This window comes from Lissotriton vulgaris, chromosome 6 (genome assembly GCF_964263255.1).
Source record: "Lissotriton vulgaris chromosome 6, aLisVul1.2, whole genome shotgun sequence".
NCBI lineage: Eukaryota > Metazoa > Chordata > Amphibia > Caudata > Salamandridae > Lissotriton > Lissotriton vulgaris.
This window is the reverse complement of record NC_141694.1, coordinates 77,229,144-77,254,825: the sequence shown is the minus strand read 5'-3', so window position 1 is coordinate 77,254,825 and position 25,682 is coordinate 77,229,144. Positions and strand designations below refer to the sequence as shown.

General features: G+C 43.4%; 1 protein-coding gene across 1 annotated transcript in view; it reads left to right on the top strand.

Moving 5' to 3' along the window:
• LOC147706821 (ATP-binding cassette sub-family C member 10-like) overlaps nucleotides 1-25,682 on the top strand; it is a 1,330,844-nt gene that overhangs the window by 140,025 nt on the left and 1,165,137 nt on the right. Inside the window, 3 exon segments of the mRNA XM_086925587.1 lie at nucleotides 2,485-2,641; nucleotides 9,840-9,991; nucleotides 15,788-15,867. Coding sequence (XP_086781713.1) covers nucleotides 2,485-2,641; nucleotides 9,840-9,991; nucleotides 15,788-15,867 — 389 coding nt within the window.

Genomic DNA, 25,682 nt, shown 5'->3' with positions numbered 1-25,682 from the left:
GATTGCCGGGGTCCACGCACATGGGCGGGACTATTCACTAGATTATGACTATAACAGAGATACCCCAACTACAGAACTGGAGTTACAGGACAGAAACTACTCCTTCCCCCGCCTCACCACCCCCCATTCAGTAGCAGCCGCTACTATTTATATCACTGATAGCCGAGCCTATCAAGTCTTTCGGTTTCGCCCTTACATTCTACGCTGACTTAATCCCAAATTGTGGTCTCTCTCAGTAGTGAGGGGCTTGATTTAAGCGCCCGCTTCTGCAATTGCTTGCGGGCAGTCAGCACCTGGATGTCCAAGAAATTCTAGCAAGACAGAGGTCCTGCTTTTTAGTGCCCAGCTCTTTTGTTTGGACTCCCACCTGGTGGCCGCCCACATTGGGGACTCTTCCCTTGTCAGTTAACACAACCCGCAATCTGATGCAGTTTGTGCGGTCATGATGAATGACGAACCTTCTTGCACAGACCAAGTCAACGCAGTCTCCTCTAAATGTTTTTATAATATTAAACTTATCAAATTGGTCCTTTTATCCCACCGCAACTTCAGAAATCAATTGTTCCATCTCTTGCAATATCCAGACTTGATTATTGTAATGCTCTTTACATTAACGTACACAAGTCAGGTCTCATTACTCTACAGAATGCAGCTGCGCATCTTTTTCTCAATATTCCAAAGTATCAATCTGTGCCTAAACACCTGAAAAGGCTTCACTGGCTGCTTATCAGGCACAGAGTTGCATTTAAGGCTCTCTGTTTCGTCTTTAAAGCTCTACATGACCAAGGTCCCACATTTCTAAAAAACAACTTCACCTGCTACAGTCCAATCAGGGCCTTAAGATTGGCCTAAATTGAAATGCACGGCTTGGCGTGGCTGTAGCGTTTTGCTTGGTGCTTCCACCACCTGGAACAATCTTCCACTCGCAATGAAATCCTCAAACAATCTTCTGACTTTCAGGAAATCCCTCAAGACCTGGTTATTCGGTACATATTTCTGCAGTCTGAAGCCAGCTCCAAGACTTCCTCAGGTATTTGTGTACTAAACAAATACATTTAACATAACATAGAATGCAATAACTTTTTCCAGCTGACTGAAACAGATAGAATGTGATACCAAAGAGATATCCAATCGACCTCTGACCACCTTTGAAAAGTCCCTAACCATGTATGATTCGACAAAAGGGCTAATCTTCAATCTATATAGTCTTCTAAGTGTTAGCATTCCAGCAAAAAGATGGGGCTACCACTGTCAATGAGAACTAAAAATGGGAAGTGACTTTACATCACAGGGTGGGAAAGAGTAAAGTATAATATACATAAAGCTTTAGGAGCATTCAGCACTGTGAAGCTGAATATAAGTTACCAATAAGATGGTACATGAACACAAGTAGATTGAAACGAATGTATGCAGCAAGGTCTGATATTTGCTCTAGATTTGGAAAAGCCAGGAGCACCTTAATCTACATCTGGTGGAAGCAGGAGATAATCAAAACCTAGAAGGAAATCCTTAGTCGCATTGATGTGATTAGAGTGTAACAACATTTAGAAATCAGACTGTAATTTAATTACACCTAGAGGATAGGAGTAGAGTAGGGCAATGGGGCGGGAACAAATATCACCATTAGAACCATCTGCTAGGGGAAGCGGAACAACTCATCACGGGTACAGTAAGAGAAAAACAAGGCAACGTTAGATGTATATTGGATGAGTAGCCTTTTGCACACTAGCAGTAGAAAACTGACACATATTTAGTGATCTAATACTACATTTATTCAAATTTGGTCCCCAACGATGGAATACCTGACACACATGTAAAGTGAAATTAGCATTTGTCCCAGGATCCAAACTTTATATATTTTTGGCGCAGTTAGTTAGAGGACAATGGGACTAAACATAAATGTTTGTAGTTGAGGAATGGATACCCTAAATGCTCCATGTGAGGTGCTGCGTGCTGGGGGTGGGGGGGGGGGGGGTGTTTGGGAGTTGAGTAAGTTCATGCAAATGATTTTCCTTCTCATTTTGTCAGAACTACAGGGTAACTGATCCTGACAAAACCTCAATGGGGAGGACAGCAGGGCTCTAATTATATTGTGTATGTATCATTATAGCTCTAAATGTAAATGCCCTCAGAGACACATATTATTATGGCATGTATTCTAACATTGAATTATTGAATGTTGTATTCCCTTTGATAAAAAATAATATTCTAAAATATGGTCATTGTTTAAGGTAGGCACCAGCTAATCTAGAACTGAGTGTTAGAAATTCACCTAATATTTTTGAAATCAAGGGCCTGATATGAACTTTTGCTGGCAAGGTACTCCAACCTTTTGGTCACAAACAGAAAAAAATAATTGTAGCCATGAGTTTTTAGCTTTTCATAAACCAACAGTTATTTGTCCTTGACACTGTGACTTATTAACATCTGGCTATAAGTCTCCTTGGCAAAAACATGTAATACAATATCATACTTTTACCATAGGTCTTTACAACCTTGTCGCTCATCGACCTGCTGATTTTGCCGCTCAACGTTTTCCCCTGGATGTTGACTACAGTTTTGCAAGCCAAAGTGTCTCTGGATCGGATCGAGCGGTTCCTCCAAGTTCCAGATCAAGACCTGGGCTCCTATTACATCACTGGTATGAGGCCAGCAAAGGAATAGGGACAGCAAAAGAACAGAACAATAGTGGGAAGTCAAGGAGGTTCAGAAGGCACCAGATATGGAGGAATGTAGCTAAGTAATCTTAGGGCTAGCAGAACTTCAGGTTTAAAATGCATTTGGTTTTCTACAATTGATAAAGAAACTGTAAATCTACGTAAAGGAAGCAAAGGTTTGTACAAAGTGGCCCACTGAATGCCTGAAAGATGGATTTCTGATTTTAACACCTAATTCTGACATTTCCTGTGATCTGCAGGCCGCGATTTGAAATCTTGGTAGGCCATCTCTGCTGTCTGTCCTTCCAAGGTTGGTTAATTAATTACCACTAGCTTGGATATTAGCAATAACTGTTATTCACAGTGTCTAGAAAGGGTAGAAGAGCATTATAAAATAGTATATTGAGCCTTATTTCAGGATTATATATGGATAGTTTACATCCACTATATCATCAGCTTTATATTACATTTTTATTTTTATGTATTTATTTATTATTGGGAATTTGTAGCGTGCACAGCTATTCAAAGAGTATCCCGGCGCAAGCCTTCTGGAAGGAGAAGCAGTCAGAAGAAAAATAATTCAATAGCGTCCTAGATGAAAAGTAACGTATTAAGATTTTTCCTAAAGAGCTTAGAATCCTGGATGCTGCGGAGGTAAGGAGGAAGTTGGTTCCAGGCCACAGCCGCCTTGTAAGCAAGGAATCTGCTGTCTACCATCTTCAGGCGAAACCTTGGGACGTGGGCCAAAAGCATTGCAGCTTAGCTAAGCTGCCTAGTAGGGCCATAGAACCTGCAGCGCTTTCTCAGGTATGAGGGGCCACATCCATAGAGGGCTGCATGTACCAGGACCAAGGAATTAAACTTCAACCTCTTAATCACTGGAAGCCAGTGCAGACTACGCAGGTGATTTCTAACGCTGGTCTTAATGGGGGTATGAAGAAGAGTTCTGGCTGCGGCTTTCTGCACTACCTGAAGTTTGTTCAGTAGGTAGCTGGTAGTAGGTATTGGTAGTTGGTAGTACATGAAACTTATATCACATTATTTACATCAGCCTAACCACTACATAGCAAGTTAAGTATAATTGGTGAATACAGTAGTTGACAGCATAATACAGACAATGTGAAGCTAACAATAATACTAATATACTTACCATGATGATGTAATAGTAGGCAATATTTTGGAAGTGAAATAGTTACAGATCCATATTATTGACCTCAGTGTAGTACTATACAACGTACAGATGCTCAAGAATGCTGGGGGTGGGGGAGTTTGGTCTCCAAAGTCTTGATTAAATCCATGGGCATCTTGTGCGGCAGTACTAGTCTTTCAATAATGGCAGTCCCTTGGAGGCGCAGACTGATGGAAACATGTGATGATGATGAGTGACACATACAGCACACTATGTTGTGTTATCAGCATTTCTATAGCACCATATACAATTGATAGGCAAGTAAAGCACTTTGTTCCCCAAAACACCTTCCATTCCTTCAGTGTTAACAAGCGACTTTCCAGATTGTTAGAGCACTAAGTATTTGTGCAGGTGAGCTCAACAACTTCGAACGTTGTAGTTCATCAGTGATTTGTTGAAGATGTTGTGGATTCTGTATGTTTCCTTGGATGTGGTGAAGTGCAGTTGTTTTTTACTTGGTATTTAGACCTGGAAAAGAACATTTGTTTTGTGAATATTCTAAAGTTAGCAATAAATCTGAGTTCAAAAGGACCCATAGAAAGCATTGCTTTAAACTTGGTCTGAGATATCTTTTTCATTTTTGAAGAACCTCTAAAGCACAGGGAATGTAGGAGGGAATAATTTCGTGGTTGGAGATCTCTGACAGGAACATACCAGGCAAGACTGGCTTGCTGATGGTTGAAATAGAATTTAAACGGTGCTTAAACTCATGTGAGTCAGTATTATATTGGATTCTGTGCCTCTGCCATGCTTACAGACATGATCTCTTTTTATACTTTGGAGCATCACCTGCCATTGCAGGTTGGATCTCTGAAGGTCACACTGTTTGTGCTTTTGGCATGTGTGACACACATTAGGGTTTCAGCAAGTAACATGTCAACTAAAGGTTCATGCTGGAAATAATCTAGTTACCATTCCCTACGACCCCTGTAGGGTCATGGAAGTGTTGAGCCTACAGGGGTCGTAGGGAATGTAGCACATACAAATTAAAGATACATGTGATGTAGAGGCTGGAGTTGACAAACATTTCAGGTAACAGGGACGAGTTTCCTTAGAAGCTAGCATGACTCTATTGCCTCATGTTTTCCGAATCCACTGATGCTCAAATGACATTTGTGATGCACGTCGATTGCATAGCAATACTGTTGCTAGATATTACACTCCCAGGTCATGGCAAAAGGCCAGTGATTGGATGCGGCAGGCATCAAGGGTGCCTCTGGCATGTCATCAGATTCAGACAAGACGAGATCCAGAGGAGGAGACCATGATTTATATATAAATATATATATATATATATATATATATATATATATATATATATATATATATATGTATGTATGTATGTATGTATATATATATATATGTATGTATGTATATATATATATATATATTTTTTTTTTTTTAAAGCGGAGCATGCAGAGCATTGATTGGTCAGCAGATCTTTACAGACAGAAATGATGCAAGGTGCTTTGTATAAGCATGTAGCATGTTGTCATTGTTCTTTGAATAATCATGCCTCATGGAACCACAAGGGTAGTTTGTGTTGATTTTTTAGTACATCTCCTTTGGAAATTCTAAAAGATATACTAGAAGTCTGTGGGGCCAATTTACAAAGGTAATCCAACCCAATAGTCTAACTTTACGACTTTTGGTACTCACAGGGGTCATTTTCGGGTTGTATCTTTATGTCTGCAGTTGGGCTCGAATCTCCGCAACCGGGCTGTACTCTCGGGTTGAAGCCGTAATCTCCAGCTTGGGCCGTACACTCAGGCTCAGGCCGGATGAAGTGTAATCAATGGGCCAGAATACAATTTTTTACAAAAAGGAACATTAGGAACGTGTGGTAAATGGTAGAGGAGGTCATGAAAATCAGTTTGGGGAGGGAAAAGGGTGTGGCCAGACACTACATCATATCCCAGAAATGTTTGGTCCTTTTTTATCATGGTACATGCAGTCCACGATTGCGCTCCGATTCTGGCTATGGCTCCGATTCCGGCCAACGGCGGACGTAAAGATACGAAGCGTATATGACCTCTGTGACTACCAAAGGTCATAAAGTTCGACTTTTGGCTTAGAATACCTTTGTGAATCGGTCCTGTGATTCTAGGGGAATTCCAACATGCACTCCATGATGGGTCTTGAGAGCTGAGTGACTACAGACGTAATAGTGATTACTGCTGTTCACCTCCAAATTCTGATGTAAAGAGCTCTAAAATTTATAATGGATTTTCTGGCATAAGGATCGAAAATTGAAGTAGCACAGATTTATTTAAGGAGTAGATGGTCCATTTAAACAAATACATATGTATTTACATTAGAATACAACATATGTGTTGAGTACCCCCACCACTACTGCATGACCCTGAGCATGAATTATTCACCATATGACTGTTATGCGGAACTTGTCTTTGTTAATCAAGGACTCTCTATAATGTCATAGCGCCTCCAAATGCCACTAAGTCCCATCTGTAAGTGAGAACTGCCTTCCATAAAATGTCCCACCTGATTGTGGTTAGTCATCGTCATCATAATCTTTGTTTTGGATTCAAACAGGAATCCAGAAAAGTAACAAATAAAAACAGGTATGATTCCAATAGAAACAAAAATAGGACTTCATTTAAATAAAATGAGTGGGCCCAGCAGGACTTTATTTCGATCACACAATAACTAACCTGCCTAATACATCCTACTAAGATTTAATTTAATAGGTATGTACATTACATCTCCATCCTTTGCCTTATCTTGACCACCTCTTTAAGAAAAACGTACAATAGAATAACATACAAATTCCTTATTTTAATTTTTTTTAAAACAGCCGAACTAGACAGACATGCTGAAAACTAAAGGTTTTCTGGAGCATTTTAATTAAAACTAAGCTGGTCTGTCTATAAAACTTACAAACATAAAAAAGTGATAGATATCCTGAGGAGACACAAGGTCACAGTCACAGAAACCAAGATTCTTAACTGAGTTCCACCCTTTAGGAACTGCCAGCAGACAATGTAACAGATTCAGTTTGAACCTTATCAACAAATAGCGATGATCACTATTTCTTACAAGTCTAAGGTTAGGCTCAGATGATGGTACGGTCTTTAACAAGGTGTACCAACATGCCTTTCTTGTCCACTCTATATCTTTCTTTGTTAGTGGCTCTGGGTTGCTAATCATATCTGGGTTCCCTAAGGCCACAAAAGTGCTCTTTACATATTTCAACCAAGGACTGTTCATAACCTTGTCCAGGTTCAAACAATTCTCAATTATGGCTGGATTGAGCTTGGGTTCAATATTAACCCAAATCAAGCTCTATCTAATGAGGGGTCGCAAGGCCAAGGTTTCAGAGAACTATAGTAAGCATAACTACTGATATGTGTGATATAGCTAGGGATGGTATTTGGCAAGCACAACAAATATGTTGTTAAAAGGTTTTCCACATCTTGTAGAGAATGAAGGTCCTTTCACCCCAAAATATCACGGCAGACACATGCTTAGTCCGATAGATCTTTATATCTTTATCAAGGCTTTCACATGCTTATCGCCTAGCTATGTGACAAAGCCAAAAACTCACTCAATGGACTTTTATAAAGACTTCTTCTTGGCAGCTAACAAAGTAACCCACATACCCAAAAAATCAAACGAAATGCCTAGATATGGTTCTCAAAAGAATTCGGCCTTACGTGCTGAATTGCATAGTCTAGTTGATCAAGGCCCAGTCACCATAACATAAGATTTTGAGTAGCTTGTCGATAACTCCAGCGTGTCCATAAACCTAACAAAACTATCCAGTTGCAGTTGGAGGCCTAAAGCAGATCTTGAGGGCAGGACCGTGTCATCCACGTTTAGCAATGTGGGGATATAGTGCCCCCACACCCTTGTAAAATCAATACTACCCTACAATAGGACAAATTCTAGATCTTAAATATATATGGTAAATAAAAAAGAGACAAAATGCACTCTTGTCTACTCCTCTCAGTTCAAGAACCAGTGTGGTCAGTCAAATACCCATGCTGATGTCATTGTATCTGGTAATTAAAATGTGTTTCAGTAAGTTTAAAGGGCAAGCGCAGTTAGCTTTTACATGACTTCACCTTATAATAGGAAGACGGTGAAAAGGATGAGGTACAACGTTGTAATGGGTGACATGGAACCAACGGATTGACCTCCATAATTCAGGCAATTAGCTGTAATCATTTTTTTACCTAATTTTTGGTTATATTTAAGTTAGATGTTAGTATTTGCCTTTCCATCCATCAAGATGTAGATCTGCGCATCATGTGCATAGTGATGACTCTGTCCCCAGCTGCGAACTGTCAACATTCCAGAAAGAAAATGCTGGAAATTTGCCATGAAGGGCATTTGGGCATCGGCAAGATAAAGAGTAGAGTCAAAAACTGGTATTGGTGGCCTGGTATCAGTTTGCTGTCAAAAGAATAGTCAGGGACTGTGCGCTTTGTGACCCAAGTCACCTTCAGTCCTCCCCTACATCCTATCACATGTCCCACCATGCTTAGGGTAAGAATTGGCGCGGACATCATGGGGCCCATTCTTGAACAGTGCGAGCAAGTGTATACAATAGTACTCGTAGATCATTTTTCCAAGTGACCAGAGATAAGTTCATCACTAAGCCCGATGCCCACAGGGTCGTCAGTTTCCATGAAGGCCTACCTAAGTGCATAATTAGTAATAATGGACCCCAATTTACCTCACACTTATTCAGGTATAGACAGGAACAAGATAAGCAATAGGACCACTTCCGTCCACCATCCAGCTGGCAAAGGTGCCGTTGAACATTTTAACAGGTTTATCACGGGCATCATCCAATTAGCCAACAATAACAGGTTGGTGTGGAAACTGTGGAAATGTGCCTTTTAATAAGCACATCGGTGCAGGATTCACTCTTCTCTGTCAACAGGTCCATAGACCAACAAAATAGAGATTGGCACTGAAGCTGGAATTCAAATAACAAGTTTATTAATCTCTCATGAGTGGGACTACGTCAATACAACACTCTCCAGTGCTGACTGAGGTAGTACTTTAAATACACAGACCATGGTGATTTTATACATACTGTGTTGCAGAGTAAGCATGTAGTTACAAAAAGATGGTACAAGCATACACAGGAATAACTACCAACAAACATGGGCAGATGGGAGATTACTTAGCCAGCAAAGTGGAAGGGGGAACAGAACTGCTTACAGCAGCAAAGAGTGATTGGCAGTTACATTTTTCGCCAGGTGCATTCTAGCAGCTACAGGCCTTTTCTCAGCACGTCTTTGGCTCAGTACAGAAGGAGTTAACTAAAGCTGATGACACAAGCAGAATAGGAAGGCAAGCAACAGTGAAGACTGAAGAATTACATAGCTAACAAAATGGATGCCACAAACAAGATGGCTTCAGCTCATGCTAATGGCAGTTATTTTCGATTTCCACGAAACAGGAAATCCTTTAGACGATCTAGGCCTATCGCATCACACCTTGCAGCAGTACTGGTCACAGCCCCTTTGAAATCTTCAAAGGCAGGACACCCTTATCAAAGGACAATGTTGGTTGGTTAATGGCTGCAAAGAGTGTTCGTTGGTCGGCTGACGAAGTGAAGCGTAGGCTGGTAGAGGCGCAATCCAGTTGCAAGGACCGGTATGACAAGAAACATGGTTGCAGAGCTGTCAAAGTTGTGATGAAGAACTTTTATTGAGAGTTACCAACACCGACTCCGCTAAGGTGCGGAGCTGAGGAGATCTTACCAGCTTCCTCTGTCACCAGCTACGAACTGTCAACATTCCAGAACTCAGTTGGTGACAGGGGATGCAGTAACTACGGTGTCCAGGGTTGGACATAAGAATACAGAACAAAACAATCATGTGCATAGTGATGACTGTCACCTTCGTTAGGTGACAGACTTCAATAAAATATACATACACCATAGTGTGTCTATAACTAAAAATCCCTCTTTTTACAGACTACTTTTTTAATTGATCTTTTGTGGTATCCTTTCTCAGCTCCTGCCTCAGATCCAGACTTGGCCGTAGAAGTATGCAATGCCACGTTCTCCTGGTCTCTGCCGAAGGAAGGCGATTTTGGCCCGATTTATCCCAGGGAGGAGCAAAAGGACACATTGGAGATCGTCATCCATCATCTGGCAGTGAAACAGGTAGGGTAGTTTCTTCCTCCGGGAATTTGGTGTGACTGGAGTAAAGATATGAGTAGAACCTGAGGTAAAGTCGCCATATTTACATTCATTTTAAATTCGACAAATCAACAGAAATGTTAAATTAAACACTTATGTTTATATATTTTTACATCATATTTAACATACATGCTTAGGGAATCCAAATCCTCTAATTGTGGAACAATTATGTAAAAACAATCTTGGTATTTGGTTTACAAACAGGGTTTTGGTTGGTATAACAGATCAATTTTAGAAAAAGCAGAGCAGTGGCAACAACCGTATTGTTCCACAAATACAATTGATGTAAAATAATGAGAATGTTATTTCCCATCCTTGGATTGAGGGGGGTGAAGAACACTTGTGAAGTTTACCATGTATATTGCAACTTCAGTTGTAGGAGACACAACGTTATTGAGGCTGGATGAGGGATTGCCAGAGGTAGGGCTCCCGTGGGTGAGGACCGTACGCCAATATTTGGGGGTCAGACTGGCAGGGGACAGTCGACCAATATCTGGCGCATAACATCGGTATAGTGATGGAGGGGTAGTGAGGTTCGGTGCGATTTTGGCGGGAGCTGCCTCTGTTACTTATGGGGAGGATAGCTCTGATTAAAATGGTGGTCCTGCCCAGATGATTGTACGTGATGCAGCACTCTTTCTTTAAGATCCCCCAACACTTTTTTATCGCACTGGATAGGCCCCTAACTGACCTACTGTGGGGACCCAAGCGAAGACGGGTCAGTCTGGCTACTCTGCAAAGAACGTGGCCAAACGGAGGGTTGGAGGTCCCTTGTTTGGAATATTATTACACGGCCTTCCAATTAAAACATGCAGTACACTGGCTGAATGGGGACTGTAATTGTCTGACTGTATCTCCAAAGGTCCCCTGCTGGCGGGGACCTTTGGAGATAGGGAGTTGCTTGAGTTGCTAATGATGGGAGCGCTGGTTCCCTCATCCTGCCCATATATTATTTGCCATGTGGTGGAGATGTGGTAATTGGTGATCCGGAGGCTACTCTAAAGAGCCCCATACGCCCTGACATGCCCTTATTGGTTGTCTGACCTTTTCAACAGATTTGCGCATCCATGTCAGTGCGGAGGTGGCAGAAGGGGGGATGTCTGACCATGGGCAACCTCTACGATAATGCACAGTACATCACACATGGGCAGGCAATGGAAACTTTTGAGCTGGGTCCAGGACAGTTCTTACAATATGGGAAGATAGCGCAAGTGGCGAGGGACTTATGGTTCATGCTTCCGGATGAGCCCCCTGTCTCATGAATGTTACAGACCTTTCTATTAATGGTCAAAGGCTGCAGATTGATCTCCTAGCTCTACCGGGCAATACAGGGAGACAGGGCGGTCGGGTACTGCCAATCCAAGCGAAATGGGAGGCACTGACCGGAGACCATCTCACTGAAAGGGACTAGGCCAAGATCCACAATGGGGGTTAAGCAAGGGAGTGTGAATACAAGGTTTATATTAATCCAATTCAACTATGTACATCAGACGTATCTGACCCCCAAGATGCTGCATAAACTACGTTAGTTCACATGGCCGACCAGCCGAGACGAAAAGTTGGAAGATGACTTACAGGTCTGGAGGGCAATGGTAGCAGAGCTGACAAACGGGGGGAGGAATACGAAGATGGAGAGGAGGTCGAAGGAAGCGTACAGCCTGGGAGTCGACCAGGCGGTAATAAGGAGGCTGAAGGGGCTGACCAGCGCGGACATATTGGGAAGTGAATGGATATGTACTAGGAGGTTAAACGTACACTAGACATGGGGTGGAGGCGGGGGGGAAGTTTAGTTGCGAGGAAGGGGGAATCGGTAGACACTAGGTTGCTCATAAGATTGGAGGCATGGACCATAGTAGGCACCTGTAGGGTTGGACACAGATGAGGCAACATGCATAAAGGTGAAGTTATTGTTGATGTTAGTTGAAATGTTAACTATACCTGCACTGTAACTGGGCCATGAACCTAATGCATATGTTGATTCACTACTCATTAAAGCATGACTATGAAACAATAAATGCCGATGTTTGTAATGTGTTATAAATGTCAATAAAGATACATTTAAAAAAAAACATTATTTAGGCTGGATTGTGGTTTTGGACTCTCAACAGGGTTACTGTTGAACTGAAACCTCAACACCACAGTTCATTGGAACTTTGTAATTACCATCCTTTCAAAACTGGCTGGAGCTCAGAGATATTGACCAGTCTTAAGGTCTTGATGAATTGTTATCACATTGCAGTTTACCGGACAGCAGCTCAAGATGAATCTTTCCCATATTTACAATACTGCACGAGAGAATGGATCTCCATCATATTTATTATACTACTCGTCGACATTTAGTGGTTGAAGGGTTGGCTGCAGGTTTCTGAATCTTATGGTCAACTCTGACCTGGAAGTAGGATTCATCTCATTTACAGAAATCTTTGTGCATTAAATAAAGGATGTTGAAGTCAATTCTAGTGGAGATGGGTAAATAATGAATCTCTTTAAGGAAAGGGGTGATGCTCTCTACTTTTGTCTTATATCAGTGATGATTCTGTCTGGAAGACTCTGTAGAAGCTGCAGAGTGTTAAGTGTCCTTTGATGCACTTTTGAATAAAGGCACCTAGAATATTCCAATTTAGGATCCCTGTTAGGACCTTTTTTGGGGATTGGGAGAATGACTGCGCTGTTTTTGACATGCTTGTGAAGGGGCCTTGTTTGTTTTATGACATAATCCATTTGAGGAGGAAATGAGATGTTCTCTTAATGTTGCTTACATTTTTGGTGTTGTTATCGCTTTTGACTCTAGGACCAAGGGAAAGGAAACGCTGGTTTGACCCCACTGTAAATTACTTTGGTCTTTAAACCAATCCTAATAGCCTTCTCAACTATTTTCGAACTAGAACAGATGGGTTTTAGGCCAGCCCATGGAACAAAGTCAGTGCTGGCTTTAGCCTCATATGAATTGAGGATGCAAGTTGACAGTGGTCAAATAGTGGTTTTGTCCTCTTGGACTTATCGACCACATTTGACACCGTCAAACACCAAATTCTGCTAGCACTTCTAAAATAGATTGGGATAAGAGTTATGTTGCTTAAATGGTTTGAATCCTACTTATCAGAAAGATGCCAAGCAGTAACTCTCCCACCTTATGTATCCGAATATACAGAAATCAGGCAGGGAGACCCATCTTCTTCAATGTCTTCTTAAGACCATTGCTGACAGTGATTAAGTCAGTTGTGATATTGTTTGTTAATTATGCAGACAAAACTCAACTAATAATATCATTAGACAAGTCGGACGGACATAAATCAAATAAACAACTTTCACACATGTCTGAAAGAGATGGCCCAGTTACTTGACCAGAAGATGTTAAAAATTCAGTGGATACAAGACAGAATTTCTATGCTGCTCACCAGGGAATTTACAACAACAACTCCCAACCTACATTTGCCAGTGGCCAATAAAGTAGCTCTCGAATGTACGAAATCTTGGAGTTCAATTTTAATGATAATCTCTCAATGGAGATTCACGTCAATCAAACGGTAGCATAATGCTATGGACTCCTAAGAAATTAGAATAAAATTGTTCCTATGCTTCCACAGCCCTTTAGGAGACTTGTGGTGCAGGCCACTGTACTGAGAAGACTGAACTACTTCAACTCCTTACTTATAGGCTGTCCAGACTGTCTGCTCATGCGGCTTCAAATGATCCAGGTGATGGCTGGCAAGCTTGCGCTAAACAAAGGGAAAAGATATTCTGCAACTGAAACACTGCAGGAACTCCACTGGCTCCCGGTAAAGGAACGGTGCACTTTCAAGGACCTCTACATACTGCACAAGGCATTAAATGGCAGGATACCTAAGACTGTACAACAAAAGGTTAAACGCTACAGGCCAGCACGAAGGCTGAGATCATCCTGGGCCTGCCCAGGTATCTGTATCTTCTTTTAAAAAGACACAACTGGGAGGAAAAGCGTTCCAGGTCAGAGTTGCTTGACTATTGAACGATCTGTCACTCTAAGAAACAATGCAAACCTGTTAAGTTTCAGAAAACAAGGCATGGCTAAAGACATGGCTTTTGCCCCAGCAAAGGACAGCTGTGGTTTAATAGGCCTAGAAGTAAACATTTAACAGTAGTTTTCTATACTGATAAGTAATCAGTGCCAATATGCTCTCTGGGTGATAGTTACGCTTTACAGGTGATTAATAATAATAATATTAATATTAATTATTAACAGCTGCAACATTTTCTTTCCTTCATGTTCAGGTTAGTTTCAGGTATGCTGAGATACTTCAAACTTTGTTTGACCTTGACTTGTGACTGCTTAGCATCTGTGCATCGTGACCAGCATAGTGTCTTAGTGAGTTTCACTTGTTATTGACAAGCGGTAATCTGAAAGTCACAAGTCTTCATTACTGCAAATCTAGCTCAGCCTTCCATCCTCCTGAAGTACAATAAGCTGCGTAGGATTGAATTGTGTGTTATTTGCTGTGCTTATACACTGCAGAAGTATGAAACGGAGCACTGTATGAAATACAAGCTGTTACTTACAAATCTGTGACCTTGTAATATCCGTCTGTTAGTGAGTTTAGAAAAAGGGCATTTATGAGCAGTAAAGTTAGACTTTTGTCTCAGTTAAACTTAAGTTTTGATCTTATGTTTAACTGAGACCAAAACTGAGACAAAAGTCTAACTTTACTACTCGCAAATACCCTTTGTGAATACGAAAAGTTGTAAAATTAGACTTTCTTCTCAGCTTACCTTTGTGATTCGGGCCCGAAGCGTTTAATTGTCATTGTGTGATCCATCTATTTATCCTCTTGTAGACATTTGTGTCCATTTGTCCTTATTCGTAGCATTCCGAAAGGAATGATTCTGTCCAAGGGATTGCAAGATCCGAGATTCGGTTAAGCTGTTTAAATTTCACAAAGAGAGTTGTGCCTACATTAAAAGTAGGTATATTGGATGTGGGTACTGTGTTAAATGCAGAAACCCTATTTCTCGGTTGTCTTCGAAATATTGATAAAATAGCTTTGTGAGGATTTTTCCGGGACTTTTGGCAGCCATTGTCAGTATGATATTGTCTGGTATTTAGAAAGCTTCAGGGGATTTTTTTTGGCCTTTTGGGCAGTGAGTGATCCTGTCTATTTTGTAACATTCTGCAATACAATCCAGGGCAAGGCAGCAATTGATGATAACCTGAACATTTAATAAACCTCATGAGTTTGAGAAGCACTCATTGGCCTCAGTCATCAGGTGGAGCAGAACATTTTCACAGGTTATTTCTATGACAAAAGTTGTAACTGGGGGAGCAAGGGGGAGCTTTACAGCTCATTTTCTGATGCTACCTTTTTGTTTTCTGTGACCAGTTATGATGGAATCTAGTGTATGATGTTCTATATTTTGTTAAGAAAATAGTAATGGATGCTATCACAAAATACTTGTGAAGGGTTGATAGAGGAATTGTATTTTTTTTGTGACTTCAAAATGTGTAAAAGTGACTTTGTTTGGTTGCTACGTTCTACAGTTTTATTTGTGTAATCCAGCAAAATAGCATGTTAGCATCAAATGTGACTGTAAAAGTCTAATGTGGATATATGGCAACAGGAACTCAGTTGCACAATTTTTGTGGATACCTCTTTTGGTAATTAATGACCTCAACATACTTTGGGCGAGTGATTCCGATGAAGGGAGGTTCTCTTTCATGCCCTGTACTTATCAATATTACGACTCACTTAGTGATTATTTTTTCCTGTTAATTTTTCTCCTTTTCAGGGTTCATTAGTCGGGGTTGTTGGAAAAGTCGGCTGTGGGAAAAGCTCTTTGCTTGCAGCAATCACTGGGGAACTGAACAGGTACAAATTTTAAATTAGCCAGTCGGTTATTTTTTTAATGTGTAGCTCACATCCTTTTAAATGCAATACCGATGGTATTCCCCATGAAACAAATAGTCCACATCAATATCTTCAGGTGCCTCAGCATTAATAGTAATTTCCCTTTATGTTATGTATGTAATCTTACCTATTTGGCCTACAAATCACAATATCATGCAAATAAACCACTGCATATTCTTAATGGCCTTGTAGCAGTACTTCTGTGAAACCTGTCAAAAGTTGCTGGAGCTTCTTCAAAAGTAGCTTCAATTGTTTAAATATTTATTTTATTTGAAAGGGTTATATTGTACCAGTCTGTTTTCTATCATATGGATTTCCTAATACTCCTGGTGAGATCTAAGGTACTTTTTCCCAACCTCCCAATTGAGTCATCAGCTAATGACATGGGACATCCATTAAATAAGGATATTTAAATGACTTCAATGGAATGTATGCAGAATCCACTTTAACCAGTTGGTCTGCTTTCTTTGACTATCAAGCACCAACTCTCCGCATGCTCTGTATGGATTATATCAGCATTGATATATCATACGCCAAAAGGATGAAGCTCTTTCAGGCAACCAAAGCAGCTGAATTAAATGAATGGTCCAGTGACATGGTCCAGTAACATCCTCAACCTGTATGTGGTAGGCATTGATTTTGGCTTCTTTTTATAAGGCTGTCCTAACCACTGTCCATGTAACCAATTGTTGTAGTTTGTCAGTAAAAGCTGATAATAATGAACACTGAAACTATTGATTACTTCCCTGACTGGGTCCTAAGGAAAATAATAGTTCTATAGTAGGGGATCTCTGTATAGTCATAATCTATTGAATAGTCCCGCTCATGAGCGTGGACCCCGAGCAATCAAAAATAATCTCTTAAGGTGTCTAAAAATGCAGTCTTGCACAGACACTTAAGAGAGAATTTAAAGACATATAATGCAGCCTATATCCACAGGCTACACTGTCCAGTACTTCAACTAGACATTCCACCAAAAAAACCACAAACAGCACAGCTTGCCTAGTTTTCCTCATAGAGAAAAAACTCCCCCTTTTGCCAACAAAGCCTCTAGAATGATAGAGAGGAAGGGGAGGATAGACAAGCCCCATAGGCTGGCATTATGTGGCTCAAAAAGGGATACTGTGCCTTTAAGAAAACTTTCCAGAACTTTCTCAGTATCCCAGAATGCCCAGCAGGTCCCATTTACTTTCAGTTCTTTATTCCGGCTCCTGCTAGCAGGACCCTGGAGCATTGAGCTCTCCCTTTTTTGGGTTTATTGTAAGAATTTTGCACTTTTAAAGTGTGTGAGTGTTTACACTCGACATGTTTTGGTGCCCTCTTTCTTCTCTAGTATTCTGAGCACTTCCTTGTTTGTCAAAATGCCAGCATTGTTTGATAAATGCCCTGAGTGCTCGAGGAAGAAGGCAAAGTCTGACCCACACCCTGTGTGTATCCTGTGCCTCCCTTCTACTCATCTGCCTGAGAAGTGTGAGATTTGCCAGACCTTCTCCTCCAGGACCCTGAGAGACAGAAAGAAGATCAGGCTCCAAGGACTGGAAGAAAGAAGGCTGCAGAGTCAAGGGGGGTCTGGGCATGCTGGATCTGCTTCCTCTGCCCATGCTGAGGCCCCTGGGGGGCTCCCCAGCATCAAGAAGGCCAAAAAGCGTCGCCGTTCTCCGTCGACGTCGATGGCATCGACAACGACGTCGAGAGGCATGACGGCGTACTGTTCCCCGTTTCCCCAGGGCTCTGGGTCGAGGCGACGTCGACGTTCGGTGTCGAGGGGACGGACAAGACCGCCGTCGAGGTCATCGCCGAAGACGTTATCGTCATCGTTGTCTTCATCTTCGACGTCGTCGTCGACACTTCGACGTCGTGAGGATTCCAGACGGCGTCGGCGCTCGCCGTCGAGGCGAAACCGCTGTTCTCCCTCGACGTCGACTCGACGTTCGGCGTCGAGAAGGAGATCGCACTTGACGTCAAGACCCAGATCATCAACGTCGAGGCGGCGAAGCCCTTCGTCAAGACATAGGTCGAAGAGGCGCTCGGCGCCGAAGAGGAAAAGATCATCCTCCAGGAGGCGTTCTAGAGCGAGGAGTCCTTCCAGATCCTCTGGGGCACGACGGCGACGTCGGTCACCAACAGGGGGCGCTGCCTCTCGATCGCCTACACCAAGGAAGAAGGTGAGGGAGTCACCGGGCTCGGTGTACTCTGTGGTGTACTCGTCCCCCAAGCCGAAGTCACCAACTCCTCTTCCTCAACTGCCTAAGGAACTGCCGCCTCTCACTTCTTCGCCACCTCCTCCTCCTGTTCCTCCACATGGACCGCCACGGGCTCCAAGGTCGGTCTCACTGACCCTCCCTACGCCGCCTAAGGGGGTACCTCGGCCGAGGCCCCCAGTCAGGCCACCACCACAGGCTCCGCCACAGGCACCCACGGAACGCCCAAAGCCTAGAAGATCTAGATTGTGCTCCGGACGGAGAGGCAGATCCAGGAGTCGCTGTTGTTCATTGACGAGATCCAGACGACACCGCAGGAGGGGTCGATCTAGGTATACCACGGATTCGTCCAGCGCAGGGAACTATTCACCTACTCTGGCAGACTCCCCTCAGACGAGGGTATCCCCTACGGACGACGTGGTCTCCTTTCAGGAAGTCTTGTTGAGGGGTGCGAGCAAGCTGGGCATCCAACTGATTGTGCCCACGCCTACGACCTCCGTTATATTTGAGACTCTCCACAAGAAACACCTATCTAGGCCTCTGTTGCCCTTGGTGCCTGGATTAGTGGAACGCGCAATGGAGCTCTTCCTCACTCCGGCGGTGACAAAGGCAGCCCCCTCTAGGCTGCAAAAGAAATACAAAGCTCCTGATGCGGACCCGGCTTTCCTCCGTGTGGACCCAGTTCCGGATTCCGTCATTGTGACCGCGGCGAGGAAGCAAAACGCCACCACCCCGTCCTCAAGTGTGTCTCCGGACAAGGAGAGTCGCTTGTTGGACTCAGCGGGCAGGAAGGTATGCGGGACGGCTGCTACCTCCATGAAGGCTGCCAGTGCATCTGCGCTGTTGGGGCGCTATGATCGGGCGCTGTGGGAGTCCCTCCAACAGTTCACCGACCTCCTCCCCCGGGAGAAAAAGGAGGATTTTCTGGAAATCCTAAATGAGGGATTGCTGATGTCGAACCAGCTGATCAGCGCAGCTGCGGACTCTTCGCTCTTGGCAGCCCACGGGTACTGCCATGGAGTTAATCAGAGGCGCCACGCTTGGCTCAGATTGACATCACTGAAGCCTGAAGCTCAGCAGAGGGTGGCCAAACTGCCCTTTTCGGGCGAGGCCCTATTCTGGAAACACGCCAACAATGAGATGGCGGTGGGCTTGGAGAAGCCCAAGGACCAAAAAAAGAACTACAGCCCGTTCCAGAGACGGTACGGGGCGCAGGGCAGAGGGCGAGGTCAACAGTCTGGACAGCAACAGCAGCAGCAGCAGTTCCAGAGAAAGCCCTTTCAGAAACGTCAGAGGGGCAGGGGTGGCCAGCAGTCTGCCACCGCGAACAAAGGCCCGGCCGGGTCTAGGCCCTGAGCGATTACATCCCGTCATCCGTTACCTACTCCGGTGGGGGGAAGCGTTCAATATTTTCTGGTAGAAAGGAGAAAAATTACTCAGGACTAGTGGGTGCTGAATATTGTTTGCAATGGATACAGTCTTCGCTTCACCAGCCCACCTCCAGCAATTCCACCGGTTCGCTCGCAGTTTCAGCTGCGCGAGTTCCAGGCGGAGGCCGATACCCTGTTAAGGAAAAGGGCAATAGAAAAAGTTCCTCTGTCTCAAAGGGGAAAAGGTCTGTACTCAAGATTCTTTCTGGTCCGAAAAAAGGACAAGAACGAGTTAAGGCCTATTCTGGATTTGCGGCAAGCAAACAAGTGGATTCGCAGAGAAAAATTTTGCATGCTGTCTTTGAACCAGATTTACCCTCAACTGCAAAGGGGAGACTGGCTGTGCACGATAGACCTACAGGATGCATACTTCCACGTGCCCATTTCACAGAAACACCGGAAGTTCCTGCGATTCCAAGTCGGTGCCAATCACTGTCAATACACAGTCTTACCGTTCGGGCTAAAGTCTGCGCACAGGACCTTTTCCAAATGCATGGCAGTGGTAGCGGCACACCTGAGAAAGAACAAGGTGTTTGTCTACCCGTACCTGGACGATTGGTTGATCAAGGCATCCTCCTTCTCGGACGCTCAAGCGCACTTCCAGAAGAATTCTGTTCCCCTGAACAAACTGGGGTTGCACATCAACATGTCCAAGTCCGTTCCGACTCCGGTCCAGTGCCTACAGTACTTGGGAGCCTCCATCAATACGCTGTCAGCAAGCGTGTCTCCTTCGGAGGACAGACGTTTATCACTCCTTCGGAAGGCTCAGGCTCTTATGACCGCTCCATCTACGACAGTGAGGACGGTGTCTTCTCTACTGGGGTCGATGGCCTCTTGTATCTTCCTCACGCCACACGCACGGCTACACATGAGACCGCTGCAGGAGTGTCTCGAGGATCAGTGGGACCAGAGGAGAGGAAACTGGGACGACAAGATATGACTGTCTCTGCATGCTCTACAGTCTCTGAAATGGTGGTGTTCAGCGGAGAATCTCCTCAAGGGGGTTCCCTTCCACAAGGACATTCCCACTCAGACTATCATGACGGATGCTTCTCTCCACGGCTGGGGAGCGCACTCCGGGGAGTTACAGATCCAGGGAATGTAGTCCCAGACGGAGTCCACGTATCACATCAATTGTCTGGAACTCAGAGCTGTTCACTTGGCACTGAAGGCCTTTCATCCGTCCTTCCAGACCAACTCTCTGCTTGTACAGACGAACAATACGACCACAATGTATTACCTTAACAAGCAGGGGGGCTCGAGATCGACCCCCTGTCGCAGGAGGCGCAGGCGATCTGGCACTGGCTTCTTGCCAGAAGACTGACGATAACGGCCACTCATCTACCAGGTGTGCAGAATGTTTAGGCGGACGCACTAAGCAGACTGATTCAGGAAAACCACGAATGGGTCATCAACGACGAAGTACTCTGAGACGTTTTCTTCCGATTGGGCACTCCAGACGTGGATCTGTTCGCCACCGCCGAAAACAGCAAATGCCGAGACTTCGCATCCAGGTACTACCAGCAGGGAACGCTGGGGAATGCGTTATGGATCGACTGGTTGAACAGCTGTCTGTACGCTTTTCCACCCATTCCCCTGATTCCGGCGGTGCCCATCAAGCTGGCCCAGTCCAGGGCGCGGATGATACTGATTGCCCTGGAATGGCCCAGGCAGTGGTGGTTAACGGACCTGCTTCACCGGTCTCCCCTTCCTCACCTTTGACTGCTGTGCCGGCAGGACCTGCTCACGAAGTTTGTGGGGCAGATGGTGCACCCCAATCTCTCGTCTTTGAGTTTGGCGGCATGGCTCCTGAGATAGTGCAATATGGCCATTTGAATCTCCCTGCAGATTGTATGGATATACTGAAGGAAGCTAAGAGACCTTCCACTAGGACTTCTTATGCATACAAGTGGAAGAGATTTTGCATCTGGTGCAAGTCCAAGAACTACGATCCAACGACATGTAAGGAAGATGTCATCCTTCCGTACCTTTTACATTTGGCGCAGTCTGGCCTTAATGTTCATTCTATTAAGGTTCATCTCGCTGCGCTGACTGCCTACAGGAAATGCCCTTCACAGACCTCCTTCTTCCAGATCCCTGTGATCAAGGATTTTTTGGAAGGCTTGAAGAAAGTGTTTCCTCCCGTACGACTTCCATCGCCTTTTGAACCTATTCATAAGGCTTCGTTGCAGCACCTGTCCTGGAAGGCGGGGTTCCTCGTGGCCATTACATCGGCCCGCAGGTGAGTGAAATTCAGGCGTTGTGTTGCCAGAAACCTTATACTGTATTTCATGCTGCTAAGGTTGTTATGCGTACTCACCCTACATTTCTTCCTAAGGTTATTTCTGATTTCCATGTTAACCAGACCATAACTTTACCTACTTTTTTTCAGAATCTTTCCTCTCCAGCTGAAAGGTCTTTACATTCCCTGGATGTCAGGAGGGTGTTGAAATTTTATCTGGATAAAACCAAGGATTTTCGTAGGTCAGACCAATTGTTTATCAATTATGGGTCAGTCAGGACAGGTCTTGCTACCTCAAAACAGTCCATTTCGAGGTGGATCGTGTCCTGTATACAGTTGTGTTATCAAAAGGCTAATAAGACCTTAGGGGGTAAACCTAAGGCTCATTCCACCAGGGGCAAAGCTGCCACAACTGCTTTGTTGCGTAATGTTCCCATTGCAGAAATCTGCAGGGCGGCCACTTGGAAGTCGGTCCATACCTTTGCTAAGCATTACTGTCTGGACTCTGATGCCAGGGCAGACGCCCAGGTTGGTCAGGCTTCGCTGCGAAATCTGTTTGCATAGTAGTGGTGTTGTACTTCTTTTCTCCCCTGCCGCTTTGGTGTCAGTATGGGCTTGTCATTCTATTCACTAGATTATGACTATACACAGAGATCCCCTACTACAAAAGCAGTAGTTTCTGTCCTGTAACTCCAGTTCTGTAGTAGGGGAATCTCTGTTATAGTCATAAGCGCCCGCCCTCCTCCCCGGTGGAGTAAGATGTTCATGTTCGGAATGCTACAGGTCTAGCGTTAGACGCCTTCAAAAAGAACTGAAAGATTGTTCTTAGCAATAACCGTAGGGCAGTTAAATGGGCTTTTGTCCTAGAAAAAGAGGATTTACTAGCTAATATCTATTGCATCTTTGCAGATACCCTGGACCAATATTGTCCCCATAGCTGCACTCCTAAAGAATTTGTTGATTTACACAAAACCCTTTTCAGCCAATTATTAGAAATCCTCACTAAGAAACCAAAAAGAGGTGCAGGTAGGACTAATGCAAAATCTGTAGGCAAACCTTGGTATAACAAGGAATGCCGTCTTGCCAAAACTGCATTGATTAACGCTGTTAAAGGGGAAAGTTTGTTAATAGTTAGAGAGAAAAGAAAGGCTTATAACAAAGTAATATTAAGAGCCAAATCCTCATGGGATGAGGAGTTGTGGCTCAATATGTTAACAGCCGCGAGAAACAAGGACCAGAAGCAATTCTGGGAATTGGCAGCTAAGGAAAATAATCAAGAGAAAGGCTCTAGGGAGGTCTACTTAGATGAGGATACTTGGGTTAAGCACTTTTCATCCTTGTATGCAGCTAAAACTTCGATCGAGATAACTAATGATGTACCCCTGCTTATACTATCAGCTAATAGTCCCCAGGTAGTGTTTACCTTAAAAGAAACAGTGGCAGCAATCACTTCAATTAAGAAAGGGAAGGCGCCAGGGCTTGATAGAATCCCCGGCGACCTGTATTTGTATAATATCGAGATTTGGGCACCCTATTTAAATCATTTATTTAACATAGTAGCGGCTAGTGAGCGCATTCCGGATACTTGGAATGGCGCAGAAATCATCACTATTTTTAAAAAAGGGGATCGTGGTGATCCAGCAAATTACCGCCCCATCAGCCTTTTAGATATTACGCAAAAAATATATGCTAGGCACATTCTAAATAGAATAAATTCATGGTTAGAGGAGGAGTCAATTTTATCTAAATACCAGGCGGGATTCCGAAGCAAAACAAGTACTATTGATCAAGTATTTAGGCTATGCTGCTTGTATTGGAAGTATGTCATCATCCGCAAAGGTCACTTGTATGTGACCTTTGTCGACCTGCGAGCAGCATTCGATCTTATTCCACAAGACCTACTTTGGGAAACCCTGAATAGGCAAGGGCTGCCAGGCGACCTCTTAAAACTTGTAATAGGATTGCATCGGGAGAATTACGCTAAGGTTAGATGGGGCCCAAATGGAGAACTCACAGACCCGATCCCGATAAAAAGGGGAGTACGACAGGGCTGTGTTCTGGCCCCTACTTTATTCTCCCTTTATGTAAATGATATTGCAACCTACATGGAAAATTGCGATAATGATTCTCCTCGACTGGGAGGGGAACGAGTTGCGTCCCTCCTTTTCGCGGATGATACAATCCTAATATCGCAAACGCCACGTGGACTACAGATCTTATTAGACAGGTTCCAACAGTACTGTATCAATAAGGGACTAGAAATTAATATAAAAAAAACAAAATATATGGCACTGAACCCGCATAAAACTTTTAAAAAGAACTTAATGTTAAATGGGCAAAGATTAGATTACGAGCACAGCTTCACCTATCTAGGGGTCTTGATGGACTCTGCAATGGGATGGGGTCCACAATTGGAAAAATCTAAATTGGTGTTCAAACAAAACTGCTTCCCCATAACACAGAGATACAATAAAAGTGTGAATAAAGCAGTTACTCCAGCGATAGAGCTCTTCAGATATAAGGTACAGTCTGCCTCCTTGTATGGGGCAGAAATTTGGGGACCAGTATGTAAAAAATCCTTTGAAGTATTGGAAAATAAATTTGTCAGGGGTTTATTAAAAGTTCCAACCAACACTCCCCTGATACCACTATTCCTAGACCTTAACATTAAACACACAGACCAGCACGCTGTACTGAGACCATTGCTGATGTGGGTCAGATTATGGACAACTGTGGAACTGTCTGACTATAGAAATGGGATGAAGGAAGTATTAGAGCTGGATAGAGACAATAAGATCTTTTGGTTTAAGCATGTTAAAAGATGGCTTACCAAGCTCGGATTATCCCACTTTTGGAACGAGCCTGAATGTCTTAACCTAAATTCCAAAAAAATCGTCAAATTAAGCTTCTGGTCACTAGTGAATCATGAATCTGTGTATTCAAGAACCCATGGCCCCCTTACTGAAAAATTTCTTATGGCAAAAAATGAGGCTCTATTCGAACAATTTTTAGACGAAATCCAACCCCCACTGGCAAAATCTCTATATCTAAAATTTAGGTATGGAACGTTGAGAATAAAAGTAACTGAGAAAAGTTGGGGGAAGACTGACAAAGAACATTGTACCATGTGCACTAATAACCAAAGGGAGGACATTTTCCACATATTGTTTTTCTGCCCTAGCTATGATAAAGCCAGGAAAAAGTGGATAGTCCCCTTGTGCCGCAACATTGGCTCCACTTCCCATAGGGAAGCTGGCAGAATCCTAAGTACGGACACCAGCCAAGTAATTGTGTTCGGTATTAGCAAATTTTTATTGTCCACTTACTTTGTCAGAAGGAAACTATCTCTTTCCTTCTAAATTATGAAAGTTGTACTTGTACTCCCCGGAACCATGAACCAAGCCAATGCATTGTATATTAATCCGGGTTGTAACTCAAACTAATGTTTAATGTTTTTTTAACTTTTTTACACTTTTTAAAACATTTTAAATATTTATTGATACTGCGTCAAACCGAAGTATAAAACATGTGCTTTTATAATGAAATACTAGCTAACATGTTAAAATTTGATGAAATGTAGAAGAGTGCCCATATAATGGATGTTATATTGTTGTATTTTTTTATAATGAATTGTATTTTATTGTTATCTTTTATGTTGCAATGCAACGAAATAAAGATTGAATTGAATTGAAATGGGACCTGCTGGGCATTCTGGGATACTGAGAAAGTTCTGGAAAGTTTTCTTAAAGGCACGGTATCCCTTTTTGAGCCAAATAATGGCAGCCTATGGGGCTTGTCTGTCCTCCCCTTCCTCTCTATCATTCCAGAGGCTCTGTTGGTAAAAGGGGGAGTTGTTCTCTATGAGGAAAACTAGGCAAGCTGTGCTGTTTGTGGTTTTTTTGG